Source organism: Uranotaenia lowii, chromosome 3, assembly GCF_029784155.1.
Source record: "Uranotaenia lowii strain MFRU-FL chromosome 3, ASM2978415v1, whole genome shotgun sequence".
Classification (NCBI taxonomy): Eukaryota; Metazoa; Arthropoda; class Insecta; order Diptera; family Culicidae; genus Uranotaenia; species Uranotaenia lowii.
In genome coordinates this window covers 146,265,693-146,290,495 of record NC_073693.1, presented here as the reverse complement: position 1 = coordinate 146,290,495, position 24,803 = coordinate 146,265,693, and the positions used below count along the sequence as shown (strand labels likewise).

Sequence of the window (24,803 nt, the reverse complement as noted above, 5' to 3'; positions counted from 1 at the left end):
ATTAAGACAGAAATGAAAATTGATAATGAAAAGTTGTAGCTGAATATTGTCTAGATCACATATTTAAGTTACATCACGAGGTTTCCAAAACTATAAATTAAGTACAAATCGGTAGAGAAACAAGAGAAATATTGCAGTTTCAGTCAAGAGTGTCAAATTGGCATTCAAAGAACTCTGACGGTTTAAAAAAAACTGGGAAGAATTAGGGGGTTAACACACAAACACACACACAAGGACTTGCGCGCAAATCCGTCTTTATATTTTCAACATGGCTGTTTAAGTATCACTTCTGTCGAATCAACTACCGCAGTCTGCCAACAGTCATCCGTGTTACGTTCTACGTTTGTCCGTCCGTGTTTCGCTTTCCAGTTGCAGTGGCCAACATTGAGCAGAGTTAAAACAATCTTCTACTTTTTCAGCGCTGTTAGTATATAATCGAAACCCCTGTGGTTCTAATCTACTTTCTGTCTACTTTTCGCTATCCTCCGAAACCACCTCCCTTCCCATCATCGACCACGTTTCGACTACTATCTACTACTACTACTGACTTGTTTTCTCTGATGGGCGCCTTGCAACCAACTACTGTAAATATGAACCGATGATTTGTGGTTTTTACTTGGACCCGGTTTGCTCCGAACGACCCCAACCGAACCTTACCAAAAACAAAAAATCCGATTTACGTGACCCAATCCCGAAACCCCGTAGGTGATTCCCAGTACTCAAATCGTTCTCATTATTCAATCCATAAACTGGAATCAGCCTCGTCGCATTTCTATGCAACTCAAAGCCACGCGATCGGTGGCTATGCGACGGCTGGCCGACTTCCGGTGGGTCCCCTGAATAAACCCCGCTCGCCAGTTCCACCACAGATGTTGCAGCAACAGCCTCAGCACAGACCGGTCCAGGCTCCAATGCAGAAGCCCCAGGCACCGATGATGAAGCCACCACAGCCGGCAGCACCAGCTCCGACCGCAGCGGCCCCAGCTCCACAAGCGACCCCGAGGGCCGGAATCCCGCCAAGGATTCATCCAGAGTAAGATTTCCAAATCGCTATGTTGGCGGAAGCCATCTTACTTAGGCAACAACGCTTTGAGGTCGTTTTGGGTTTGTGATTCCCGAGACACAGCTGCAGCGGAACAACCCAACCGATTCGCACACACACAGAGAGAAGAGTTTTGGTTCCTCGTTACTGTTTGAAACTTTTTTGCTCCACCACACGCCTTATGGTCACCATTCCTTGTAAAGTTTTTCACCCATGAAGACTTCAGGTTTAAAAAGCCATTCAACGCTCTTTGATAATATTAATTTATTTTGGAAAACTTTACATGGGATTTATCGAAATATTCGATCCACTTCATTCTACTGTTTATAGATTTGTTTTCAGCATGCGAATGATTGTCATAATCGAATGAGAGAGAGAGTGAGTTGACAAATTTGTTCCCCATTTTTGGATGGTCACCCGAGAAATCCAACCAAAAAGTGCATGTTTTACTGATCTTTATACGTTTGCTTTATTTTCCGGTTCCCTTTCTGTCTGTTTGGATTGCCAATTTGCCAATATCTACCACCACCACCTCCTCGAACCACCACTTTCGAAAATCACGACACATCGATCACATCAATCAACACCAATCACAATCGAAAACAACAACAACAAAAACAAACCCAACGCACAGTGGCGTGTTTGTGCGCATCAAGGACAAGAATCTCCATGCCGATTGCTTCAAGTGCGCCACTTGCGGAACATCTCTCAAGAATCAGGGATACTTCAACCTGAACAACAAACTGTACTGTGACATCCACGCCCGGCTGGCAGCCATCCAAAGCCCTCCGCCCGGAACCAACGGAATGGTTCCGGTCACTTTCACCAAACCGTACGTACCAAAGTTGACATTTTGATGGTTCAACAAAAAGCTACTCGCAAACCAAAGAACTCTCTACAATACTACACTTAATAATCTATCTGCTCAACTTCTTTCTTTCTTTAGTCAATCTTATTTGCTGTCTTTTTATTTTGTCTGTTTTTGCTTTTCTCCCCTATTCTATTGTGTGCTTTGTTTGTTTTTGTTTTCTCTTTTCCTTTCTCTGTTTTTTGCTTTTTCTTTTTTTTTCTTACCTTCTTAAACAATCAACGTACTAGGGAAACCGTTTTAGAAGTAAAACCTATTGAATACCTACTTTGGTAGCCCACCAAACTCAAATCGGGTGTAATATTTAGTGATAAGTTAAGTCTAAGCGCGAACCTACAGTATTCAACCACTAGGAAATTTAAGCTACGAAAAATATAACTGGCTGAGAGTGTAAGTTTCAAGATGTTTCGACAATCATCTGTGAATGTTCTCAGAAATTCATAAAAAGTGATAATATTCAGTCATGGAAACGTTTGATTAATGTATTCTAGTCATCAAAAGTTTTCACGAACATTCGTTTTTATATACATATACACTGCCGGCCAAAAGTTTGGGATCACCCGCTAAAAAACATGCAAATTTTGATCGTTTCTAACTAAGCCGTCTTAGGACATATTGCAAATCTTCTGATCTCATTTGAAAGATAATGAGCAATAGCTATTTCGGAGGTATTTTGTCCATAAATAATGTTTTAGTTTCGCACCTAGAACTTAACCTAAAGAAGAACATTTTCAAAAAATCGCACTCAATATTCAAAGCCGATCATCTCGGGATAGGGTGGACCAAATTTCAAAATTTGAGTTGCATTAGAATCCTTATTCTATACTTCTCAAAACACAATCAAAATATTTTGTGCAAAAATTTAAGAATGTACTTTTAATTAACAAAATAGACACTTAAGTTATCGTCCAAAAGTTTGGGATCACCTCTAGTACGGTGTATCGGCCAAAAGTTTGGGATCATTCTTTTAAAAACATGCAAATTTATCTCATTCATATCTTTCTCATCTAACATCGTATTGCAGATCTGAAGGGTGCATTTGAAAGCTTAGGAATTGTTGTTTATTCATAAATTTATTGAAAAATTATATTTTAAATCAATAATTCAAATCAAAAATTCAAAATCATAAGTGTGAATTTTCAAAAAACAATTAATTCCAGGTAATTTTTTTATAATTATCACTTCAAAATATAATTTTTGTATGAATTTATAAAAAAAACAACAATTCCTAAGCTTTCAAATACACCCTTCAGATCTGCAATACGATGTTAGATGAGAAAGATATGAATGAGATAAATTTGCATGTTTTCAAAAGAATGATCCCAAACTTTTTGCCGATACACTCTAAGAGGTGATCCCAAGCTTTTGGACGATAAATTAAGTGTCTATTTTATCATGGCACACAATTTTTTGATTGGGGTTTGAGAAGTATAGAATACGGATTCTAATGCAACTCAAATAATGAAATTTGGTTCACCCTATCGCGAGATGATCGGCTTTGAATATTGAGTGCGATTTATTGAAAATGTTCTAACTTTTGATTAAGTTTTAGGTGCAAAACTAAAACATTGTTTCTGGGCAAAATACCTCCGAAATAGGTATTGCTTATTATCTTTTAAATGAGATCATAATATTTGCAATATGTCCTAAGACGGCTGAGATATGAACGATCAAAATGTGCATGTTTTTCAGCGGGTGACCCCAAACTTTTGGCCGGCAGTGTAGATAGATATTCCATTGCAGTTAGCAAATATATGTATCTCTTTTCATTATTCTGTTTACCGGTGGAATGATAAGTATTTTACAAGGCATTTGAAATTATTTGCATCATTTCTTCAATTAAAGCGGATGCAAAATGCACTTTTTGATTATTATTGAACAACAAAAAACAATTGCAAATTTAGATTTTTTTTTGATATCACGTGTATTTGATATGTTTTGAATTTTTTTCTTACTTAATTAAAATCTGGGTGACAATGATGTTCCCGTACTTTAAAAAAATGCTCACAATTTTCTAATATAAAATCAAATCGAATCAACCAAACAATAGTAACGTTCTTTGAATTCTTGGCTTCAACCGAAAAATATTGAAAAATAGCTCAAAATACCCTCCTTAGACGTCTATACACGATTTCAGAAAGTGGATCAATAAATGATCCACTATCTGAAATTTTATTCAACGATGTTCGCTACTAAAACTTTTTACAGTGCTTTTTCTCCTCAACGTCAAGATTTTCACAACTGAACCACTTCACTATCACCAATTGCTCAAGAGGAGCCTGCAGCAATATTCTACAGCAAATTTTTTTTTCGAAATTTTTCGTGGAATTTGTGCCCTCTGTATGATTCTATCCACTCGGCACTGGAACCTCCGTGACGTAATCAAGCCAGAGCACTTTGGCCCACATGGTTTCGCAGCTTCAGCTAAACGAATTCTGTAAAATCGACCATCACCATCTGCAAAAGCAGTATTTTTTCGCTTTTGGGGTTTTGGGGTCAAGAATACCTGACCGCCAGACTCACAGGCTTATACTTAAAGGACCATCCAGGGCAGAATATCTTGTAGAAAAAACTACCAGCTTCAAGATTACCCAAAAATGGCACTGACATTCACTCAGGAAAATACTCTTGCGTATGCCATCTATTCTCGTAAACCTACACTGCAGTGTCGCACTGGCGTCATAAGAAAAATCGTTGAAATTCATAAGATTGTCTTATGACGCAAATGAATTCTCCAGATGAACACTTTCTTTAATAAAAGATTGTGGTTTTTCATAACAGGGTTTTATAGAAACAGTAAATGTCACATGTTATGGGAATAATTCAAAATATTTCATGTTAAAACTTTTTTTTCGGCTTATTTGTTTGAAATTACACTTTGGTAACACACTTAAGCACCCGGTTCCATCAAAAAAAGTAATTCTTCTTTATTAATCCTCATCCGGTCCTTTTACTTTGTGCATTTTGCCGGTTGATTTGTTGAAAAGTAAACAAATGAACATGTATTTAAATTCACAAATATTTTCAGCGCCACAAAAAATAAACATTAACTCTAACCAACCATTTGAAAAATCACTTTTAACTATAAGGAAAAGCTATGAAACTTAAAAACTCCGTACGACGATGAAAAAAGACTCATGGAATAAATGTGTTCATTGTTTTTTCACAATACCTTTTTTCCTATTTTTCATTAGAAGTTAGTATGAAAACTGAAAGAATTTTAAAAGACTCCTATGAAACATAATTTTACACTCCTAAAAGCAAATCGTAAGACGAAACTTTTGAAAATTATAATTAGAATTTGCCTGAGTGTTGTTTTGGAGAGCCATCGTCGAAGTAAAGCCCTACAGTAAAAGTGCGGCAGACTGAATTTCTCACCGATTTGGCAGCACTGAAAAAGCTTATGTTATCTTTCAACACTGCCAATAACGTAAAAATTCGCATGAATTCTTGTTGATGTGCAGCTGTGTCGCAAATTGTGAAGTTGATTTTCGTTTTGTGAACATTATTTAATTTATTCTTCGTTGTGTCAATTGCTAAAATAAAAATGAATAGCTTTTTTCCGTTTTCCTCCAATGAATTTTCTCTGCATTCTTGATTAATTTCAATTTAAAAATTGAAAGTCACAGTCACATAGATTACAATACTTCCCACGAATTTGAAATGGTAAAAATGGTTATGCTCGATTGGAACTCCGCGGTGACAGAGTGCCGCACTTTTATTTTAGGGCTTTACGTCGAAGGCATTCGCAACCAGGAGTGTCAGGTGTTCTGATTTTTCAGGATTTGTCCTGATTTTCGAGAAGACGTACTGATTTATAAAAACCCTTGAATTGTCCTTTGATTTAAGTTTTGAAAAATAGACTTTAAAATGTTCTGATTTGTCCTGATTCTTAAGAAATGTCTAAATTATAAATCAATTTATTGTTAAATGATGATAATATCAAACAAATGTCTAATGAAATAATGTATCTAACCAGATGGTATTGTTTGGAACAGAATTTTAATGATTTTTAAATAGTGTGTTCCAAATAAACTGCAGGCCAGCCAAGGTTCTTCTCGCTTCAGTTTCATAATTTGTGGCGTTTTCAGCACCTGTATTTCGTTTTTAGTTATGCAATCTAATCATAGTTGAATGTTTTTTTTATCAATTTAGTGGTGTACTGAAAAATCTTGATTTTTTCATCGCGGTGTTGTGATTTTTGACAAAACCAACCTCTGTTCGCAACTGATAGAAGGAATGTTTACACTGATAATATTTTTTACACTTTTCCATTGTGAAATTGACAGAAGGCTACATCAAAACAAACAATCAGCAGCAGTAGCCTTTAAAATTAAAATCAAAATAAAAAATCAGAAGCAGCAGCCTTAAAATTTGTCCTTCTTAAGCCAAACTTGTCTTTTTTCCACCAGAAGGCCAAATCAAAACAAACCATCAGCAACAGCAACCTTAAGAATTTGTACTTCTTTAGCCAATTACGTTTTTTCACCGGAAGGCCATATCGAAGCAGACAATCAACAACAGCAGCCTTAAATTTCTGCGCTTCTAAAGCAATTCCATATTTTTCCACCGAAAGGCCAAATCAAAGCAGGCAATCAGCAAAAGCTACCTGAAAATCTACACTTCCAAGTCCATTCCGTTTTTTTCCACCTGATGACCAAATCAAAACAAATAAGCAGCAGCCTAAAAAATCTGCACTTCCTAAGCCGATTCCGTCTTTTTCCACCAGAAAGGCAAAAAAAAACAATTAGCAGCAGCAGCCTTGAAAATCTGCGCTTCTAAAGCCAATTCCGTCTTTTTCCACCGGATGGCCAAATCAAAACAAATAAGCAGCAGCTTAAAAAATCTGCACTTCCTAAGCCGATTCCGTCTTTTTCCACCAGAAAGGCAAAACAAAACAATCAGCAGCAGCAGCCTTGAAAATCTGCACTTCAGAAGCCAAGTCCGTCTTATTCCACCGGAAGACCAAATCAAAACAATCAGCAGCAGCAGCCTTAAAAATCTGCTCTTCTAAATCCAATTTCGCCTTATTTCACTGGAAGGCCAAATCAAAACAATCGGCGGCAGCAGTCTTAAAAATCTGCGCTTCTAAAGCCAATTCCGTCTTATTCCACTGGAAGGCCAAATCAAAACAATCGGTGGCAGCTGTCTTAAAATTTTGCGCTTCTAAAGCCAATTCCGTCTTATTCTCCCGGAAGGCCAAATCAAAACAATCAGCAGCTGCAGCCTTGAAAATCTGCGCTTCTAAAGCCAATTCCGTCTTATTCCACTGGAAGGCCAAATCAAAACAATCGGTGGCAGCTGTCTTAAAGTTTTGCGCTTCTAAAGCCAATTTCGTCTTATTCTCCCGGAAGGCCAAATCAAAACAATCAGCAGCCACAGCCTTGAAAATCTGCTCTTCTAACGGACTGGCCGTCTTATTCCACTGGAAGACAAAATCAAAACAATCGGCAGCAGCCGCCTTAAATATCTGCGCTATTTGTGCTTATTCTACCAACCAAGCCATGCATTGTCGTGATTTTATGAATCTCAATTCAGCGATTCACGTAAACACGTATGTTGATCACAAGAAAAGATCAATGACTGATTTTATTTTGTTTGTTTGCCTAGTGTTGCCAAAACAGCAAATTCATTTATTTTGATTTATTTTCTGCATATCCTTCGTCCCATCCCTACATTTGTAAGCAGGGTAACGGTTTCGAAGCACTTTCAAAAAGAACGGGAACTTTATTTCCATCCTGGATTTTATATTTTATAGTGAGTAATTTATTTCTATTTCAATGGAACAAGTTGGAATTATTATAGTGTCCATTTATTATTAAATTGCTCGAACATTTTTTGAAGTGATTTTTATGAAAACCAAGATTTTTAACAGTCTGAAAGTGGCCTTGTTTTGTAGTATGATCATTTTTTTCTCTAAATATTAGTAAAAAAACAGATATGATGAAAATACGTACAAATAGATTTATAAGAATTAAACAACAACTTAAGAGTTATCGCAAGGATAAGATACAAAAGATTAACGGCTTTCCAATTTTCTAAGAAAAAAAACCTGCTTTAAAGCAAACACTATAAGTTGCTTTAATAAGGGCGACAATGAAATTAAAAATATACGTTAGTTGTCTGCCTTCATTACATCCACGTAATTAATATCTTTCGAACGCATATCAACACAATTCCATGAAAATAAATCTTTTTGTTACTCAATTTATCGGCTTTATTGGTGGAAAGTGATATCCTTTTCAGTAAATCTGTTTTTTTTTTATTATCTGTATTAAAGTTAGTTTTCAAAACATTAAAATTGGCAACTGAAAACTATGGTAAAATTTAGAATTAAAAAAAATTCTAATTTTAAACTTTTTTTTCTTAATTTTTTTAAATTTGTTAAAAAAAAACCTGCTTATTTCGTTTTAATGGAGTGATTTTTCTCTCGACGAAAATCAATTACTCCATTGAATTTTATTTCTGAGCTATGATTTCATTTTACATTGCCTGTTTTAGGGCGTTTAAAGAATTCCATCAGAAATGGATAAAAATAGTTTGCATTTCTGTATTTCGTAACCCTGAATTTGAAATTAAGATTTATGGAATACAAAATCCATTATAATACCTACACATACTTATCCTGGATTGTGCTTCATGCTATAATGATCGACTAGTTTCAAAGTGATTACGTATGCAGAATTTAGTTTTCGTATAGTTAGGGGAGAATGAGGATACTTGATCCCTGGGGATACTTGATTCCTTAGCTATATCTCGAAACTGGAATGTCTTACAAAGATCAAATGTTCTAGAGAAATGTGCCAAAATGAGCAAAATAACAATGCTTGTATTTTAAAAAATTTTAACAAAATAATTGTTTGAGAAATTGAACTTTGTTTGAAAAATTTCACAAAATGTAACTTGAAGATCTTTTTTCATCACTTTAAAATGTTCCTTACATGGGAAAGTTATGAAAAAAATATTTGTTCCAATGTATCAATCGTTCGAGCGTAAAATGAACTTCATAATGCCATATTTTCAAAGCAATGGAAAACTCTCAACTTTTTTCAGAAAAAGTTTTCTAAAATGTTGTAAAATGGGTACAATTGATCCCCTAGAGTTGGGTACAATTGATCCCCCTTCCAAACGGCATATTCTTCATCTGAATTGATCGTTATGATTGCTGATTACGAAATTACTAATATTTATCCAAAAACTAATACTAATCAAACAATTGTCTGAAGAAAAGAGCAAAAATAATTAATTTTCTCTTAATTTTAAAAAATAGCGCCTTTAAGTATGCAATGTTATTAGCGTTGAGACAACGTTATAGAATTTTCTTCTTATGTCTGCTATAAATTGTGAAATGAGAACAAACATGACCAAAATAGTCAGTTAACATTCTATCTTGGGGTTTTGTTTGATTTTTATACAAGGATTAGGGCTTTCTGAATAAAAGATCAAGTCTCCTTCAATATCAAGTCTCCCCTAATTTCAGAAAAATCGCAATTTTTTTACTCCCACGAAAATGCTTCTAGTTCATCAACGGGTTCAAGTATCGTTCTAATTTTTGGAGCATAGAAACTTGAAGTTACAAGCTGTGAGAAAATGTCAAAGACGGCGAGTTGCTAAATTTTTCCAAAAAGATATGGTGAAAATAAGAAAAGGGGATCAAGTATCCCCACTCTCCCCTATTTATGCAAAAAGTTGACAACATACAACATGGCTTACTGAGTTGGATAATAACGCCAACTGCTGGAAAAAATCGAGTTTGGCAACGAGTTGCATACTAAATTTCAGGACAATTGAGAAAACTCACGTTAAACCCTTTGGTCAACCTACAAGATGCTCATCTCAACAAGTAATCGCGTGTGGACGACCATGCCAATGACAAAACAAAATCAGATCAAATATGTCGTACAATTTAAAACAAGTAATTTGCAAGCAAACAAACAGAGGCAAATAGTAGCTCTTTACAGGGTCGAAAAGTTTACTTTTTAGCACTGAACTGCATAAAATGCTTTTTCTTGCGTGCATTCGGATGCAAAATATCTGAATTTGAAAATATCGAAGAAGAAAAGCTTATAAAAAGGTTAAAACAATTTTGCTTATTTTTTGGTCTTCTGGATACATAATAAGATTTGTCTGTTTTTTTAAGCATTCTAATTATGAAATTTAAATTCACATTTAGCGGTTTTCAAAAAAAAAACAATTTTTAATTTTGGTGGGTACTTAACCATCACATAATTCAGCAATTATTTTAAATGACTGCCTTGATAAAATACTTAAATTGATTATGATGACAACAACAAAATGTTTGATCATCAGAATTTTTTTTAATCTAGATATTAAACGCCTTTAAATAGGCTGTTCCACCTAGTAATATTCAATTATCTCTAAGCTTAAAAGAATCATCATACATAATTGAGCGAGCCAATATCAAAATATTTGAATCCAAAGCCGCATTGGTTGAATCCAAAAACAAAAATTGTGCAATAATTGCTGATACCACCGTCGAATTTAAAAACAACATAATGCTGGGACCTACATTGTTGAAAGTTATAAAAATGGGTTTTATTTGAATTCAACTAAACCCACAGATGTGCTTTCGCGTAAACATTTTCCTTACGCTACGTCACATTCGAACGTGACATCATCCTAAGCTCCGAGAATGTCACTTTCAGCGTAAAGTTATTCCCAGTACTTGTATGCCTGAGTCAGCCAGTCAGTCAGTTAGTAAGTCAGTAAGAACAACTGAAACACTTTCCTGATATAGACGAAAACGTTGAGTAGGTACCTACCTATTTGCTTACCTTTCGATTAAGCTGATAGCGGCGCGAATACTTATGTAGGTAGGTAGTGTAGACGTGTAGAAAAGTATCAACAAATGCGCCACTCAGTGCAACTTTGTTCTCACTTCTAAGTAATGGCTCTCTAGTCGTCTAGTCGAAGTCATTAAATGCGGGTTAAATTCACCTCCACTTCATTGAACGAAACAGGGTCGCGCCCATCGGTATGTGTGAATATTCTTTGTTATCTTTTCCTGTTCATTATTAAATTCAACTTTTTTGTTTGCGCTTAGTTCTATTAACTTTTTCCTCAATCTGTTTTCCATTTATTTTAATCTCTCTGTGTTCTGTCTTCGCTTTTCATCCTTAGGTGTATTATTGTACGAAAAACAAACGAATCTAATCCTATTTGATCTTATTCTACTCTTCTGCAATATCAATCAGTGGTCAGAAAACCGGAGTCCAGGCCATCTCAGCTGCTCTCAACGCCCACGCCAATCTGAACGGACGTTCCCAGTCTCCCTACACCAACGCTGTGAGTAAAATTCTTCCATTATTTAGTCTTCTTCTTATAACCAAATGCAAAAAGAAACGTGAACAATGACTGCGTTAACCGATTCTGTAACATGTTTTGTTTGGTGTGTTTTGCAAGAGTGATTCTATTTTTAATGCTTTGACCAAAAACAATAACACCAGCAACAGTTGATGTTGATTGACACCCGATGTCTGAGAACGGTGGTTGACATTCGTCGTTGGCCGATAGATTGATGGACTTCGATTGAAGAAAGTGCATTTGGCGAGTTGAAGACGTTGTATGAACTGTCGAAAAAATATCAAAAAACTTTAGAATTTAACATTTTTTGAGTTAATCCTATATGATGATATCAAACGATCAAATATTTTCCCAAAAAGGTTTCAAAAAAAAAATTTAAAAGTTGACTAAGTAAAGAGGTGTTCTAAATGAACGATTTGATCAGCCCCAGTTTCATTTTTGAAAGCTTTCTTAAAATTTAACAAATTCAAGAAATAATACATTCCAAGCATAAAAAATCCATCGGGGGTTCAAAACAACATATAATTGTCTAAAAACTTCTAACTGAAGAACGGTTTCAAATACAGATCTCCACGTTTGATAAGCGTGTAAGATAGTCATCATTTAGTGTTAGAACAGAAAATAGAAGATGTGATGTGGTGTGAGCTTCACCGATTAATCCGAAGGAACTGAACTAATAAACAATCACTAAGGACTTTAAAGTACGTTCACGTTAGTTAGCTAGCAAAAAGTCAATACGGGAATGTTCAATTTATCCTGTTCGTTTGAAATAAATGTGCTCTCAAATTCTTCTTAATTAATTCGAAATTATTGAATCAATATTTATTAATATGTTTGACCTCTAGTCTGCTTCTTAAATTTTAGAAAAAAGCTGATAGCATGAATTTGAAATTTCGTCCCATTATTATAAACGGTTAAGCCATTACAACATTAGGGACAAGTTGTTTTGGAAAACGTTTTATTTCTTCAAAATCATACATCCGGGTTGTTTTCAGTTGGTTCCATTTTAATTTGAAAACATTCTCAATTGCTTTATTCACAAAAATATGTAGGGGAGAATGAGGATACTTGATCCCTGGGGATACTTGATTCCTTAGCTATATCTCGAAACTGGAATGTCTTACAAAGATCAAATGTTCTAGAAAAATGTGCCAAAATGAGCAAAATAACAATGCTTGTAGTTTAAAATTTTTTAACAAAATAATTGTTTGAGTAATTGAACTTTGTTTGAAAAATTTCACAAAATGTAACTTGAAGATCTTTTTTCATCACTTTAAAATGTTCCTTACATGGGAAAGTTATGAAAAAAATATTTGTTCCAATGTATCAATCGTTCGAGCGTAAAATGAACTTCATAATGCCATATTTTCAAAGCAATGGAAAACTCTCAACTTTTTTCAGAAAAAGTTTTCTAAAATGTTGATTATGGGTACAATTGATCCCCTAGAGTTGGGTACAATTGATCCCCCTTCCAAACGGCATATTCTTCATCTGAATTGATCGTTATGATTGCTGATTACGAAATTACTAATATTTATCCAAAAACTAATATTTATCAAACAATTGTCTGAAGAAAAGAGCAAAAAAAAAATTTTTTTCTCTTAAATATAAAAAATAGCGCCTTTAAGTATGCAATGTTATTAGCGTTGAGACAAAGTTATAGAATTTTCTTCTTATGTCTGCTATAAATTGTGAAATGAGAACAAACCTGACCAAAATAGTCAATTAACATTCTATCTTGGGGTTTTGTTTGATTTTTATACAAGGATTAGGGCATTCAGGAAGCCAAAAGCCAAAAGATCAAGTCTCCTTCAATAGGGGATCAAGTCTCCCCTAACTTCAGAAAAATCGCAATTTTTTTACTCCCACGAAAGTGCTTCTAGCTCATCAACGGCTTCAAGTACCGTTCTAATTTTTGGAGCATATAAACTTTGTGGTGATTGCTTATACTTTCAGCACACTGTAGGCTTAGTCATTTAGCGTTGGAAGTCATTATACCAATATACACCTGCTTACTAAGTCAACCCTGCTATGTACGACCACTCGGTGCGTAAGCTGTCTTAAGCATTCTATCGTAGACCACCAACCGTGGTGCATTGCACATGGGCTCGCTCCCACAAACTTGAAGTTACAAGCTGTCAGAAAATGTCAAAGACGGCGAGTTACTAAATTTTCCCAAAAAGATATGGTGAAAATAAGAAAAGGGGATCAAGTATCCCCACTCTCCCCTACTTGAACAGCATATTAACGGCTTCATCTACCTTTTCAACGCCGCACAAAGGGTAAAACACAAAAAAGGCGATCGAAACTATTTTCTGCCAAAACTATGCGTTTTAAACCTATGGTGTCTTCAGATAAAATAACCAACATTACAAGGGCTTTCAAATTTTTTGAAAAAATGATTAAATCACCTAGCAATGAGACAAAAAAATTATTTTTTGTTATATCCATTTTAGGGGTATAATATCTGAGAAAAGTTTTTAGCTTGTACCAATTCTAGCCAATTCGAACTCGTCCGAACTCGGTAGATATAACTAGTTTAAAATGACTATTTTTGTTAATTATTTTCAAGATATCTCGTTCAAACTTTAAACTTTTTCTGCAGTATATTCAGCAAAAGTGTGCAGCTTTACTGTTCCTCAAACAATCTTCAACATACTTTGTACCAAAAATCACTTGCAAAAAAGTTATGGTTGAAAAACTTAAAATAGAAGATATTAATTAAGAAATACCCGATCAGAAGAGCATATCAAAATAATAACTCAAACGTATCTCACCAAGATATTTACATCTGATTCAGTTATAATTAAGTACTCTAAATTTTCGATTTTAAGTTTCTCCAATCTGGATTATATCTTATTCTGATTGACAGACTTGAATGGAGTTGAGCTCATTTTTAATGATAAAGATTATTTTGGAATTGTCCTAAAATAAAATGATTATATCATATTTTGATGTACGTGCAACTTTTTCTGAAACACGGACATCGAAGTCAACGGCCCAAACCGTGCATTGAACAGTTTCGCTCAACAGCTTCATAAATTTGAATCTAACTTTTTGGAAATCAAAAATGGAGCACGGTTTAAGCATATTATGTGGTTTATTGGCATTCCACTAGAAATTTTTCTCGAAGCACTTATATCTTGATGAGTTATAATTTTGTTCTGTCCAATATCAAACTATGCTATCTGAATGAGATATACTTGAAAGGAGCATATCTAAGATTAATATAATTTAGCTTTGATCGCATAGATTGTTTGATATAATTTGAGATATTTTAACATCCAACAAGTATTGAATAATAACGCATTTAGATAGAAAAAAATTAGTATCAAAATATCTTATCTTGATATAATTTTGTTTTTCCCTCCTGATCGGGTAGTCATAACTTGCAAACGTTTGTCGATACGAGAATGATGTCTATGACAAAGTTGCTAGAATTGATACAAGCTATAAACTTTTCTCAAATATTATAGCTCTAAGATGGATATAACAAAAAATACTTTTTTCATCTCTCTTCTAGGTGATTTAATCATTTTTTTAAAGTTCATTTTATAGCCCTTGTAATGTTGGTTATTTTTCCTGAAAACACCATAGGTCTAAAACGTATAGTTTTGGCAGAAAATAGTTTTGATCGCCTTTTTTATGTTTTACTCCTGTGTGCGCCGTTTCTGTTTTACCCGACCATGCTAGAAAAGTGAAAATTGCAAGCGTGTTTAAGACGGCTATTAAAACAATCTTGATGATGGAAATTTACCATTTCCAATATTAAATGCTATAGCAAACATCCGAAACTGCCGAATGGTACGAAAACTGCGATTCCACCTTAGAGTGTCACGGTGTTTCTGATAGAACGATTTTATTAATCGAAAACTAGCATCGCTAATTTTTGCACCCATTGAAAGTTATCAGTTTCCCTTTTTTTTAGCTCAAATTTGAAGTAATCTACGGGAAGGTCTAGAACATTTTTTTTTCAAGATTTTGAAACCTTTTCAATGGTTTATTCAAAGGCATAATCATTCCAATTACCCGAGCAGACTTTTATGGTAAAATTATAGCAAATTTTGCTATCACGCCCTAAGGGCCAAATTTGCTCTCATTTTGCTTGAAAAATGGCGGTACACTCCAAAAATGAGATCTCAAATTTTTATTCTTGGTTAGCAAAGTGATAGCAAATTTGTCTAAAATTGAGAGCCTAACTACACTTCATTTCTTAAGAGCTTGGAGAGCACAATAATGCCAATATAGGGCATCACATATTTTCCAATGATAGCATAATTTGACATCATTATCTTCTTCTTCCGGGACAAAAGTACTTTTCATCACTTCTTATCATCCAAATGTTTAAAAATGCCACATTGTACGGAACAACAAAGCAAAATTGAAATATTGCGTGAAAAGTCTGTATTTACAAAGCTTCTCCACTTGCTCCAAGTAAGATCTGGAATGGAGCATTTGATGAAACAGTGCTAAGCGAATTTTCAGCTCTCGCAGACCCCTTCTACTGGGTTTTCAAACAAATCCAAACTTCAGTGCAAAGGACTGCTTGCGCATAATGAGGACATTATTGAATAAACATTGAAAAATTTGTATGATCAACCCATTTTCGCGGTTTGAATTTACGGCTCCTATAAAAAATCACTATATTTTTGCAAATATGCCCAAGTTTTCAATTATTTAACGATCAAAATTTTATTTCCCATTTCGCGAAGAATGGAAGGTTAAACAGATATTGCCAGTGCCTGGCGTTAAGCTCTTACCGCTCATAAGTCTGTTCTGTTTTTTGTTAATATATTCTTTTTCAATTTTATTTATGTATCTTAATAAACCTTTGGACTAACGAATAGGCTAACAAACGCAAATCGCTCATCAATCCGCTATCTATTTTTGTTAGCAAATTTATCTTCTCACCAAGTTTTAGATAAACTTTTGGACAAACAAACTCCCTTTAAAAAAGCAAACCTCCGATGGATTTTTGATGAACTAACAAATAAACAAACTTTCTTTAGAAAAAAGTTGTTTTGAACCTTCGAAAAGTTTTTTCGTCATACATGCAATTTTACCAGGACAAACCTTCTCATTAACCAAGACTTAGTCTCATTAGTTTTTCAAAGAAAAACAAAACAAACTTAACACCTCAGTCTTGAAACGAAAAGGAACAAACAAAACTGAAAAGCGATCGAATTCCAACTGTATGAATCACTCGAAGGTATTCCCCAAAGCCGCCAACATCTTTTTGTATGATTTGATAATTTATACTAATCGATGCATTCCTTCCATGACCGATGATGACGTTTGAATGTTGCATGCTCCTCCTAACACAAATCACCTGACCGAAATGTGTGCGCGCCTTCGTGTGTTTTTGGTGTGTTTCTGTGCATGTATAACAACCGACCGATCGACGATGGCGGGCGGCTCAACGGGCGACAGATCACAATCACCACCACACCATTAACAGTACCGCCCACGAACGGGCCATTCATTAACGGCAGCACCATTATCAGCGGCGGCAACGGCGGCCTTACTCAGTCTCCTTCGCACTCCCGATCGAGCAGCACGACATCGTCCTCGAGTGGATATTGCCCGTCGAGTTCCCTATCGCCGGTCACCTCGAACAAAGTATCACCGCTGCATTCGCGCACCAGCAGCGAGAACGAATTGATCCTCCTATCGCCAACCGGATCCCTAGCCTCGCCGCCGCCACCGCCACCCCCGCTTCCCTTTGGCGGAACGTCTAAAGTGTCTTCAACCGCCAAGAAACATCCGTCCATTGTGACAAGTGCTGAGTTTTCATTTCCGCCGCCCCCGCCACTTTTGGCCACAAGTGTAAGCATGGAAAGTTCCGAGTCCCAGCAACCGGTCATCGATCCGGCCTCGTTTGGTCCCAACGGGCTGGCGCAGGCCGACTCAACCGATGCCGCCAGCTGCAACGGCGATTCGGTTACGCAAAACGAGTACGGATTCATCTACAAAACGATCGGCGGAGCCGTTATTCGAAGTGTTCTTCCGCCTGGAAACAACTCCAAGTACAAGGTAGGTGGTGCCGCATGATCATGATTTCCTTAACTCAGGATTCAGGACCTTCGAGAGCACGGAAGGAAGGCAAAAACTGTCTATCTTTGCTTCCTTCCGTTCGATCAAGTGTTTATGTAACAGCTTTCTTCGGTGATCGATCGATTCAGTAAAATTTTTGGCGTCCTGCCAACAGCAGCTTTCTCGAGTGGGGATTCTGGCAAATATCACGGAATATCGCGTTTACGGATTACGATTGGGTGTGGGTGGGGGTGTGTTTTCAATAGGAAATGAATGAACCTGCTAGTAGGCCTCGAGGGTATCGAGCTTTGGCAGGGCCGAATTAAGGTGTTATTATGAATGTTTGTCTTCAACGTTCATTTGGCATCACGTGAGGGTTTTTTGACACATTTTTTTTTCAAAATGTTAGGCATTTTGGTGAAGGGTGTTCGGATCAAAAAGTGGTCATGCTCAATTACGTGTAAATCGATTATTTGTTTATTTAAAAAAAAATCAATGTAGGGGGAACTCATATATGACCGGACAACATAGATTTTCCGAGACACAATATCCTAATAATGTTTTAACACCATGAAAATGAAGTAAATAGTAGCCTGATATGGTGTTAGAAATATGGCAATCCAATCTGAAAAGATGAACAAATGATAGGCATCTAAAGTATTGCGGTCAGTTTTTCAGCTTGTAAAATTTGAACTTCACATGAACGACATCGTTGATTGGTTATCTTTCGACTACAGTAGATATAAAATAACAAAACGGAAGTTCAAACGAAATATTAGGAAAATTCGAAAAAATGCGATATGTCTACGATCGGACACCAAATTGTTGTCTATAACCGGACAAGAAAATATTCAAAATTATAGATGATTTCAACTTGAAACTTTCGTTTTTTCATCTCTATAGCACCCTCAAATCGTTAGCAGAAGATAAGGATTCAATAACGAAACTATTTTGGTCCTCTGAGAAACTTAAAATTTTGCTGTCCGGTCATAGACAATTTTTCTCTTGTTTTTTCAAAACAAATGTTTCATTCTGGTTTGTCAAAAAACTTTTATGACTGGCTTCATAAAACGTTCAGTATTGGAAAACACGTACTTACAAGACCTGTGCAAGTGATTTCAGTCATTTTGCTAGGTTTTGTGCAATTGGTGACAACTTTGGTGAAATAATTCGTAGTGTCCGGCCATAGACTACACTTTTAGAAATGAGTGCAAACTAACATACAATGATTTCTCTTACCACATGAATATGTTGTAAACTTCTTTTTTTTTTTTTCAAATATAGTTAAGTGATCATAATATTGAAACTCTTCAAATCATTAGAGGAACCAATATTTATAAAAATCTATTTTATTAGTTATTGCTTAAAATCCTTAAGTCTCCGGTAGTTGACAACTTCCCCCTATATTTTTTTCTAATTTTAATGTGTATAAAAGACGGAAAAATACTCAATTAAGATTCCAGTGGAACTAGTCCAAATTGGCGAGCTTTTCGTTCGACGCCTGCCATCAGATTTAGTACCGTCACCTTACCCACTTTCTTCGTCGCAGAACCGCAGTTTGCTTTGAACTACTTCTCGCTGCTAACGGGTTTTTGGGTCTTCTTAAAGTTCTGCTTAACTATCAACAACATTTTTCAATTGGACGAAGTTCTGGTGTGTAGGGAGGGTCCTTATTCTTGGGCACATCCTGAATGTTGTTAGCGGCATACCACTCTATGGCCTTTTTTACATAACGGCAGGATATAACAGTTGCTGTATAATACTCTTGTCCAGATGCTGTCAGAAGTCGGCCTTGGCGTAGGTTTCGTCGTCCATTGCCACGCAATCAAACGTTATCAACAATATCGTCAAATGAAAAAAGTTGTTGACAATATCTTTGCGAATTGGAGTCAGAAGGAAGTGACAACTCCTCTGATTAACAATCTCGCGTGAGCTTTCATTACGTCGTATGAAACAAAATGCGAACAAACAGTTTTAATTACGAAAAAATACAAAAACTCACATAAACTAGTCACATATTCTTTCCATTCAGAATTTTTGTAGCCCAGACAATATATTCTTTATGTGAAGAATAAACTTTGAAATTCTTTTGATAACTTTTGAAGCAGTTTTCTGTGAATTCTTAAGATGTTTCATACGGCGTAATGAAAGCCCACGTGAATTTTAAGTCGATAGTTCGGATCGTTTTTAAGCTTCATGCACGGTTGTAGATGATATTCCCAACTTATTTGCGACATCTCGAAAGGAGATGTTGGGGTTGCGCTTGAAAGCGCTAGCCACTCTTATGTTCATCACTGCGACTCCTGGCTTTCGAGTTCTCGCATATCCAGGCTCCCTAGTTGTCGACATACGTTCCCCGAACACTTTTATTAATTTGGGACGGTTGATTTGACCACATTCAAGGATTTTGCTATTGATGCATGTGTGTGGTTTGGATTTTCACGACCCATTAACATAATTTTGATTTGTAGCTCCTGTTGCTTGGACGCCATTTTGATAACTAAAGATCTTATGTCAAAACCCAATTAGAAGCACCATTCTACATCAGAGGTGCCAGGTGTCCTGATTTATCATGATTTGTCCTGATTTTTGAGAGACCGTCCTGATATTACAAACACTCTCGCTTTGTCCTGAGTTTTTTTTTAATATGGACATTCAAATCCCCTCAATTGTTCTGATTTTCATAAGAACATCTCAAATATAATCGAATTTATAGTTAAACTTCGAGATAATCGAATAAATCTGTGATAAAATAGTTGAACTCATTCAACAGATGGTATTCTTCGGTTCAGATGATATCGAAATGGAATTTTTCGATATGAATTGCAGGCCAGCCGAGAAACTGCTTACTTATATTGCATAAACCAAGGCGTTTACCGCATATGTATTTCGGTTTTATTTACGCAATCTTTGCAGAGCTACTTGTGATTTTCATGAATCAAGAAGTGTCCTGAAAAATCATCGAACAAATGAGGGGTGTTCAAGTTTTTTTTATATGCTTGATTAGAAAAAATACGGTGAATTTAAATTGACCACTTTTTGTTCCGAACAATCTTTAGTTATTATTCTCGTTACAAACATTAAGTTTCAAAATACCTTGAAATTGTGTTCTGTTGCTCTGTTGAACCAATCATTTCAAATTTGTTGTCAGAGATGATTTGTCCAACTGTTCTATGATGTTCTTTATTAAATGAACATGACCATGTATCTACACGATGCAGTCACTAATCGGCTAAGACTTGATGTCGAAATACGAAACACTCGAAGCAAAAGCTTTAAAGGTATTATTTGTAAGTTATGCCATAAGTAATTGAAACACAAAGCGGCTTGCTTATTAGCAAATTTTCCAACCATTTGAAGGGCAATGGTTTGTGAATAAAATATTTTCTGTTTTGAAACCCAAATTAATAATATGTTGATACCATATTTATTGGGTAAGAGTAAAACACGCACCTACATTTCTTTAAGTAAAAAAGTGCTTTAAATCCGTTGTGTAGCACACACCCTCATGTTTGGCCAAAAATTGTTGGCAAAAAAACTGCATGATATACACTGTTACATACGGTAATTCATCAATGCAACATTAGCACTTTTTATACAAAGAGTTCTAAAATCCTGCACTCTTGATACATTTGTAAACTTACCGGCGGACCTCTTCCCAGCAAAATATGCGTTTAAACATGCGTCTGGTTATAGCATATCAAATCCAATTTCAGTCATTTAATATTAAATTTCAATGTTGAGCTAGCAACCAAGAAATGTTTGGTTTTGTTGCAAAAATGTGAACTATAATTGTATGAAACTTTGTGGATGATGTAACAACTACAGGCTTAAAGGCTTTAAAAAATTTCGCGTTTTATCCGTTGAATATCAATTTGAAAACGTAAATTTTACCTGCTATCCATATCGTTTAAAACGTACAATTTATTATTCAGTTCAAATTGCACAATTTCCAGTTTAAAGTAAATGATACATTGCCATAAATTAAAAGTAAATTTTTTAATTGAAACAGTTGTTGGAAGAATTTGTCAAGCAAGATGAAAATAGTTAAAAACGAATTTGAAATTTTGTGATTCGTTAATAAAATATGTAGAATATGCGTGCTAAATTTGGACAAACAAAAAGCCTTGTGGGTTTCCAAATCGAAATGAAAGTTATCAAATAACACTTAACATTACTACCTTCTAAAACGATTTTTATTACTCCACAAAAAATATGTTTTGAAATTGAATTTCAGTTTAAGTTGGTTATATGATCAGTGTTGAAATATTCACACTGTCATTTCAAATGAAAGCTAATGCTAATACTAATTTTGTAGATTACTGAGCTTTCAACGCCTCCGAGGGGGTGGTAAAAATAACTTAAAAACCGTTTTATTATCTATAATAAGATAACAAAACTGAAAAAAGGAGTGCACCACCGAAAACAAAAAAAAAAGTGAATTATCTCTATGTGGGGAAAATAATTAGAATATTTTCAACAACGAACCATTTGAAAATTATAGTTGAGGGAATCTGCAAACGTGTGAAAACTAAAATCGAAAAAGCATTTAAAATTGAGTTCTTTTGCCCCTATGGTTATGAATAAGGTTTTCCAGATTGCTCGGTTTAATCCCGGTTTGCCCGGATATTTAATACTACATTTGTGGAAAGCTCGGTCCGGCCCGGTTGCCAGGATTTCATTGGATAAGCCCAAATTTTGCTCTGGTTTATTTTCATTTCCATGCTCAAGTCACACTTTAAATTGAATTAAGTTTAAATTTTTTTTTTATATTTATGCGTCCAAAACAAAATTTTTGTGCAATTTTTATAAAAATAATCATGAAAGGATTTTTGAAAGCCTTAAATACGATTTAAAATTTGCTGGTAAATCATGGTAAAAACATTGTTTTTCAAGTTTTTATTCTTGATTTTTGATAAGTAATACCTAGGTTTTGACCAAACTTTCCCGGGTTTGGGTCAACAATTATGAAATTAAATTCTCTGATTTTGCCAGGTTTTTAGATTAAATAGCCCGGATTTGTCCGGCCCAGATACGTGCTAAAAAAATTTCCGCCAACCCTATAAATAACTTTAAAAAAATTATTTTAAAATTTTCTTCAACAATTTTTGAAAATCAGTTGTTTGAAATCATTAAGCTCAACTTCTTCAAATTATTTGCAAAAAACATTTGAGTACACAAGATAACAAGAGGTGGTTTTCTGGAAAAGCTCTTGGTAAAGTTCCTAGAAGCATTCCTCCACGTTTATTACAAGAATGGCATTTTGTTTTCTTCCAATGGCATTCTAGGAAAGATATTCAGAAAAATTAAGATATTTTTAAGCCCTGAATTTTACCAAAAACATGAGAACAATCCTTCTTTTAAATAATTCAATAATGAAAATAATCCAAATGTGCAATAAATTTGATCAAATTGTACAAAAGCTTGCATGCAACAAACTTGCGTACAATCTTCTTTATTTTGTTTTTTATTTTTTTATTTACATAGTATTCCGTCTCACGACATAACTTGGCGAACATAATTCCTCAAATTCACTCGGTCCATGGAAACCGTTTTCCAATTTCTCGGACACCCCACGTTCGCCAGATCACGCACCACTTGGTCTCACCTCGCTCGTGCGCCTACTTTAAATCTTTTATTTATTCTCTCCCTTCAGGATTTTCGGAAAAATCGAATAGGGGGAAGGAGTGACAAAAGAAGAATTTTATATCTATTTAGCCTGTAAATTATTAGCAACTTTGTGTTCAATAATTGTGACAAAGACACTTTTAAATGTCAGGTAGTGGAATTAAATTAAGGTTGCCAGAAGATTTTCAACACGTATCCGGGCCAAACAAACCGGGCACTTTTATATACAAACCTGTCAAAATCCGGGAATTTGATTTTAAAAGTTACGACCATAAATCCAGGAAAAATCAAGGCAAATTTTCTCAAAATCCAAAAGTTACTCAACAAAAATCAAGAAAACAAATTGAAATATTTTAAATTTTTCATCAAAGCTTATCGACAGACTTTACATCGTATTTTAGATTTCTAGAAAACCATGCATGATTATTTTTATAAAATTTGCTCAAATTTCCCAAAAATTTCGTTTTGGAGGCGTTGGTTATTTTTTTTTTTGTTTGTTTTGCCAAATATAGTGAATAAATCCGGCCAAATATAGTGAATAAATCCGGCCAAAATCTGAGCATTTTTTGATGAAATCCCTGCAATCGGGCCGGGCCGGTTTGTTCCCAAATTTTGTAATAAATATCCGGGCAAATCCGGATAAAACCGTGCAATCTAACAACCTTAGTTTGAATAATAGTGTCAAAACTAGTCATACTAGTTGTCAACAAAGATTTACACCCAAAATAATTTTCACTTAAAAAATAAGTGACATCTGTAGTAAATTCTCGCCATGCGTAATTTCATTTGAATTTTAAGTGATGGGTCAAGTGAATTCACTTAAGTGACCGGTCAAGTGAATTACACTAGGACGTTCGAGTGAAATTAATCTGAGTTTCTAAGTAAGTTTCTAGTTAATTATCTGTCGCGTTTTTAAATAAAAGAACATTTATAGAACAGCACTACGATTTCAAATACTTAAATTACGCTTTCGCCATAAAATTATGGCGAAAGGAAAATTCCATCGTAATCCCAAGGCAGATCGGTTACTGCGGATAGTGCGACTTCTAAATCTTCCCTGCTGCAAACCAGAAAATCTGTCCCGTTCAACCCACAAGCTGAAACATGATAACACCTTTAACCCTTCGTTTCATAAAGTAACAAATTTGCAACAATTAATGTATGAAAAAAGTGAAAAATCGTATTTTATTTTAATTTTTTTTCTTGATGTACTCATCATTTTCAACTGTAAAAAATTATTTTTAAGGAAAAATAAAAAATCATGAGATGAAGGGTTAAATAACTTTTTCTTACATCACGTTTAACACAAACTACCGCCAAAATCGCCTATTAAAGAATTGGGAAAATCCAAATCCAGCATAAGCTTTAAACGCTGCTCTTTAGAATTTGCCATTTTGAACTCTGAAAATAAATACAATTACAACCTGACATTCACTTGAAATTCAAGTGATGGGGAAGTGAATATTTTTTCTCACTTCAAATTCAAGTGACGACTGAAGTGAATGTGGATGAATTCCAAGTGAAATGTATATGTCGCATTGCCAAGTGAAATGTATATGTCGCACTTGAATGGAAGAAAATCACTGGATCCTTGTTTTTAAGTGAAAAATCATGTGTATTTTAAGAGTGAATTTGGGTTCAGTGTAGTAAAGATGATTTGAAATTGCTTCAGAACCTTGTGGTAAACTCAGTTACTCATCGGTTATTTAAAAGTTGAGAAGGGAATTTTTATAAGAGTTCTCAAAAGCAACATGGTAACATTCGCAGAAATTCTGAAAAATCACTTTTTTGCTTATGAAATTTTTTTATAGTTTCATAGTTCATAGTTTCAGAGTTTTCGGAAATATCATATCTCTAAGCTTTTGCGATCTCCAATTTGACTCCTACTTCTAGTCTTTCTATGGCAAG

General features: G+C 35.0%; 1 protein-coding gene across 18 annotated transcripts in view; it reads left to right on the top strand.

Moving 5' to 3' along the window:
• Positions 1-24,803, top strand: part of LOC129751442 (PDZ and LIM domain protein Zasp) — a 261,468-nt gene that overhangs the window by 209,113 nt on the left and 27,552 nt on the right. For 10 of the 18 annotated variants that reach the window (XM_055746946.1, XM_055746948.1, XM_055746950.1 and 7 more), the window contains 3 exons: positions 1,677-1,874; positions 11,126-11,216; positions 16,665-17,267. In XM_055746946.1, the coding sequence (XP_055602921.1) occupies positions 1,677-1,874; positions 11,126-11,216; positions 16,665-17,267 (892 nt within the window). Of the gene's footprint in view, positions 1-705; positions 1,034-1,676; positions 1,875-11,125; positions 11,217-16,664; positions 17,268-24,803 lie in introns of all 18 variants that reach the window. The other 8 variants (XM_055746958.1, XM_055746956.1, XM_055746955.1 and 5 more) reach the window with 5 other exon arrangements.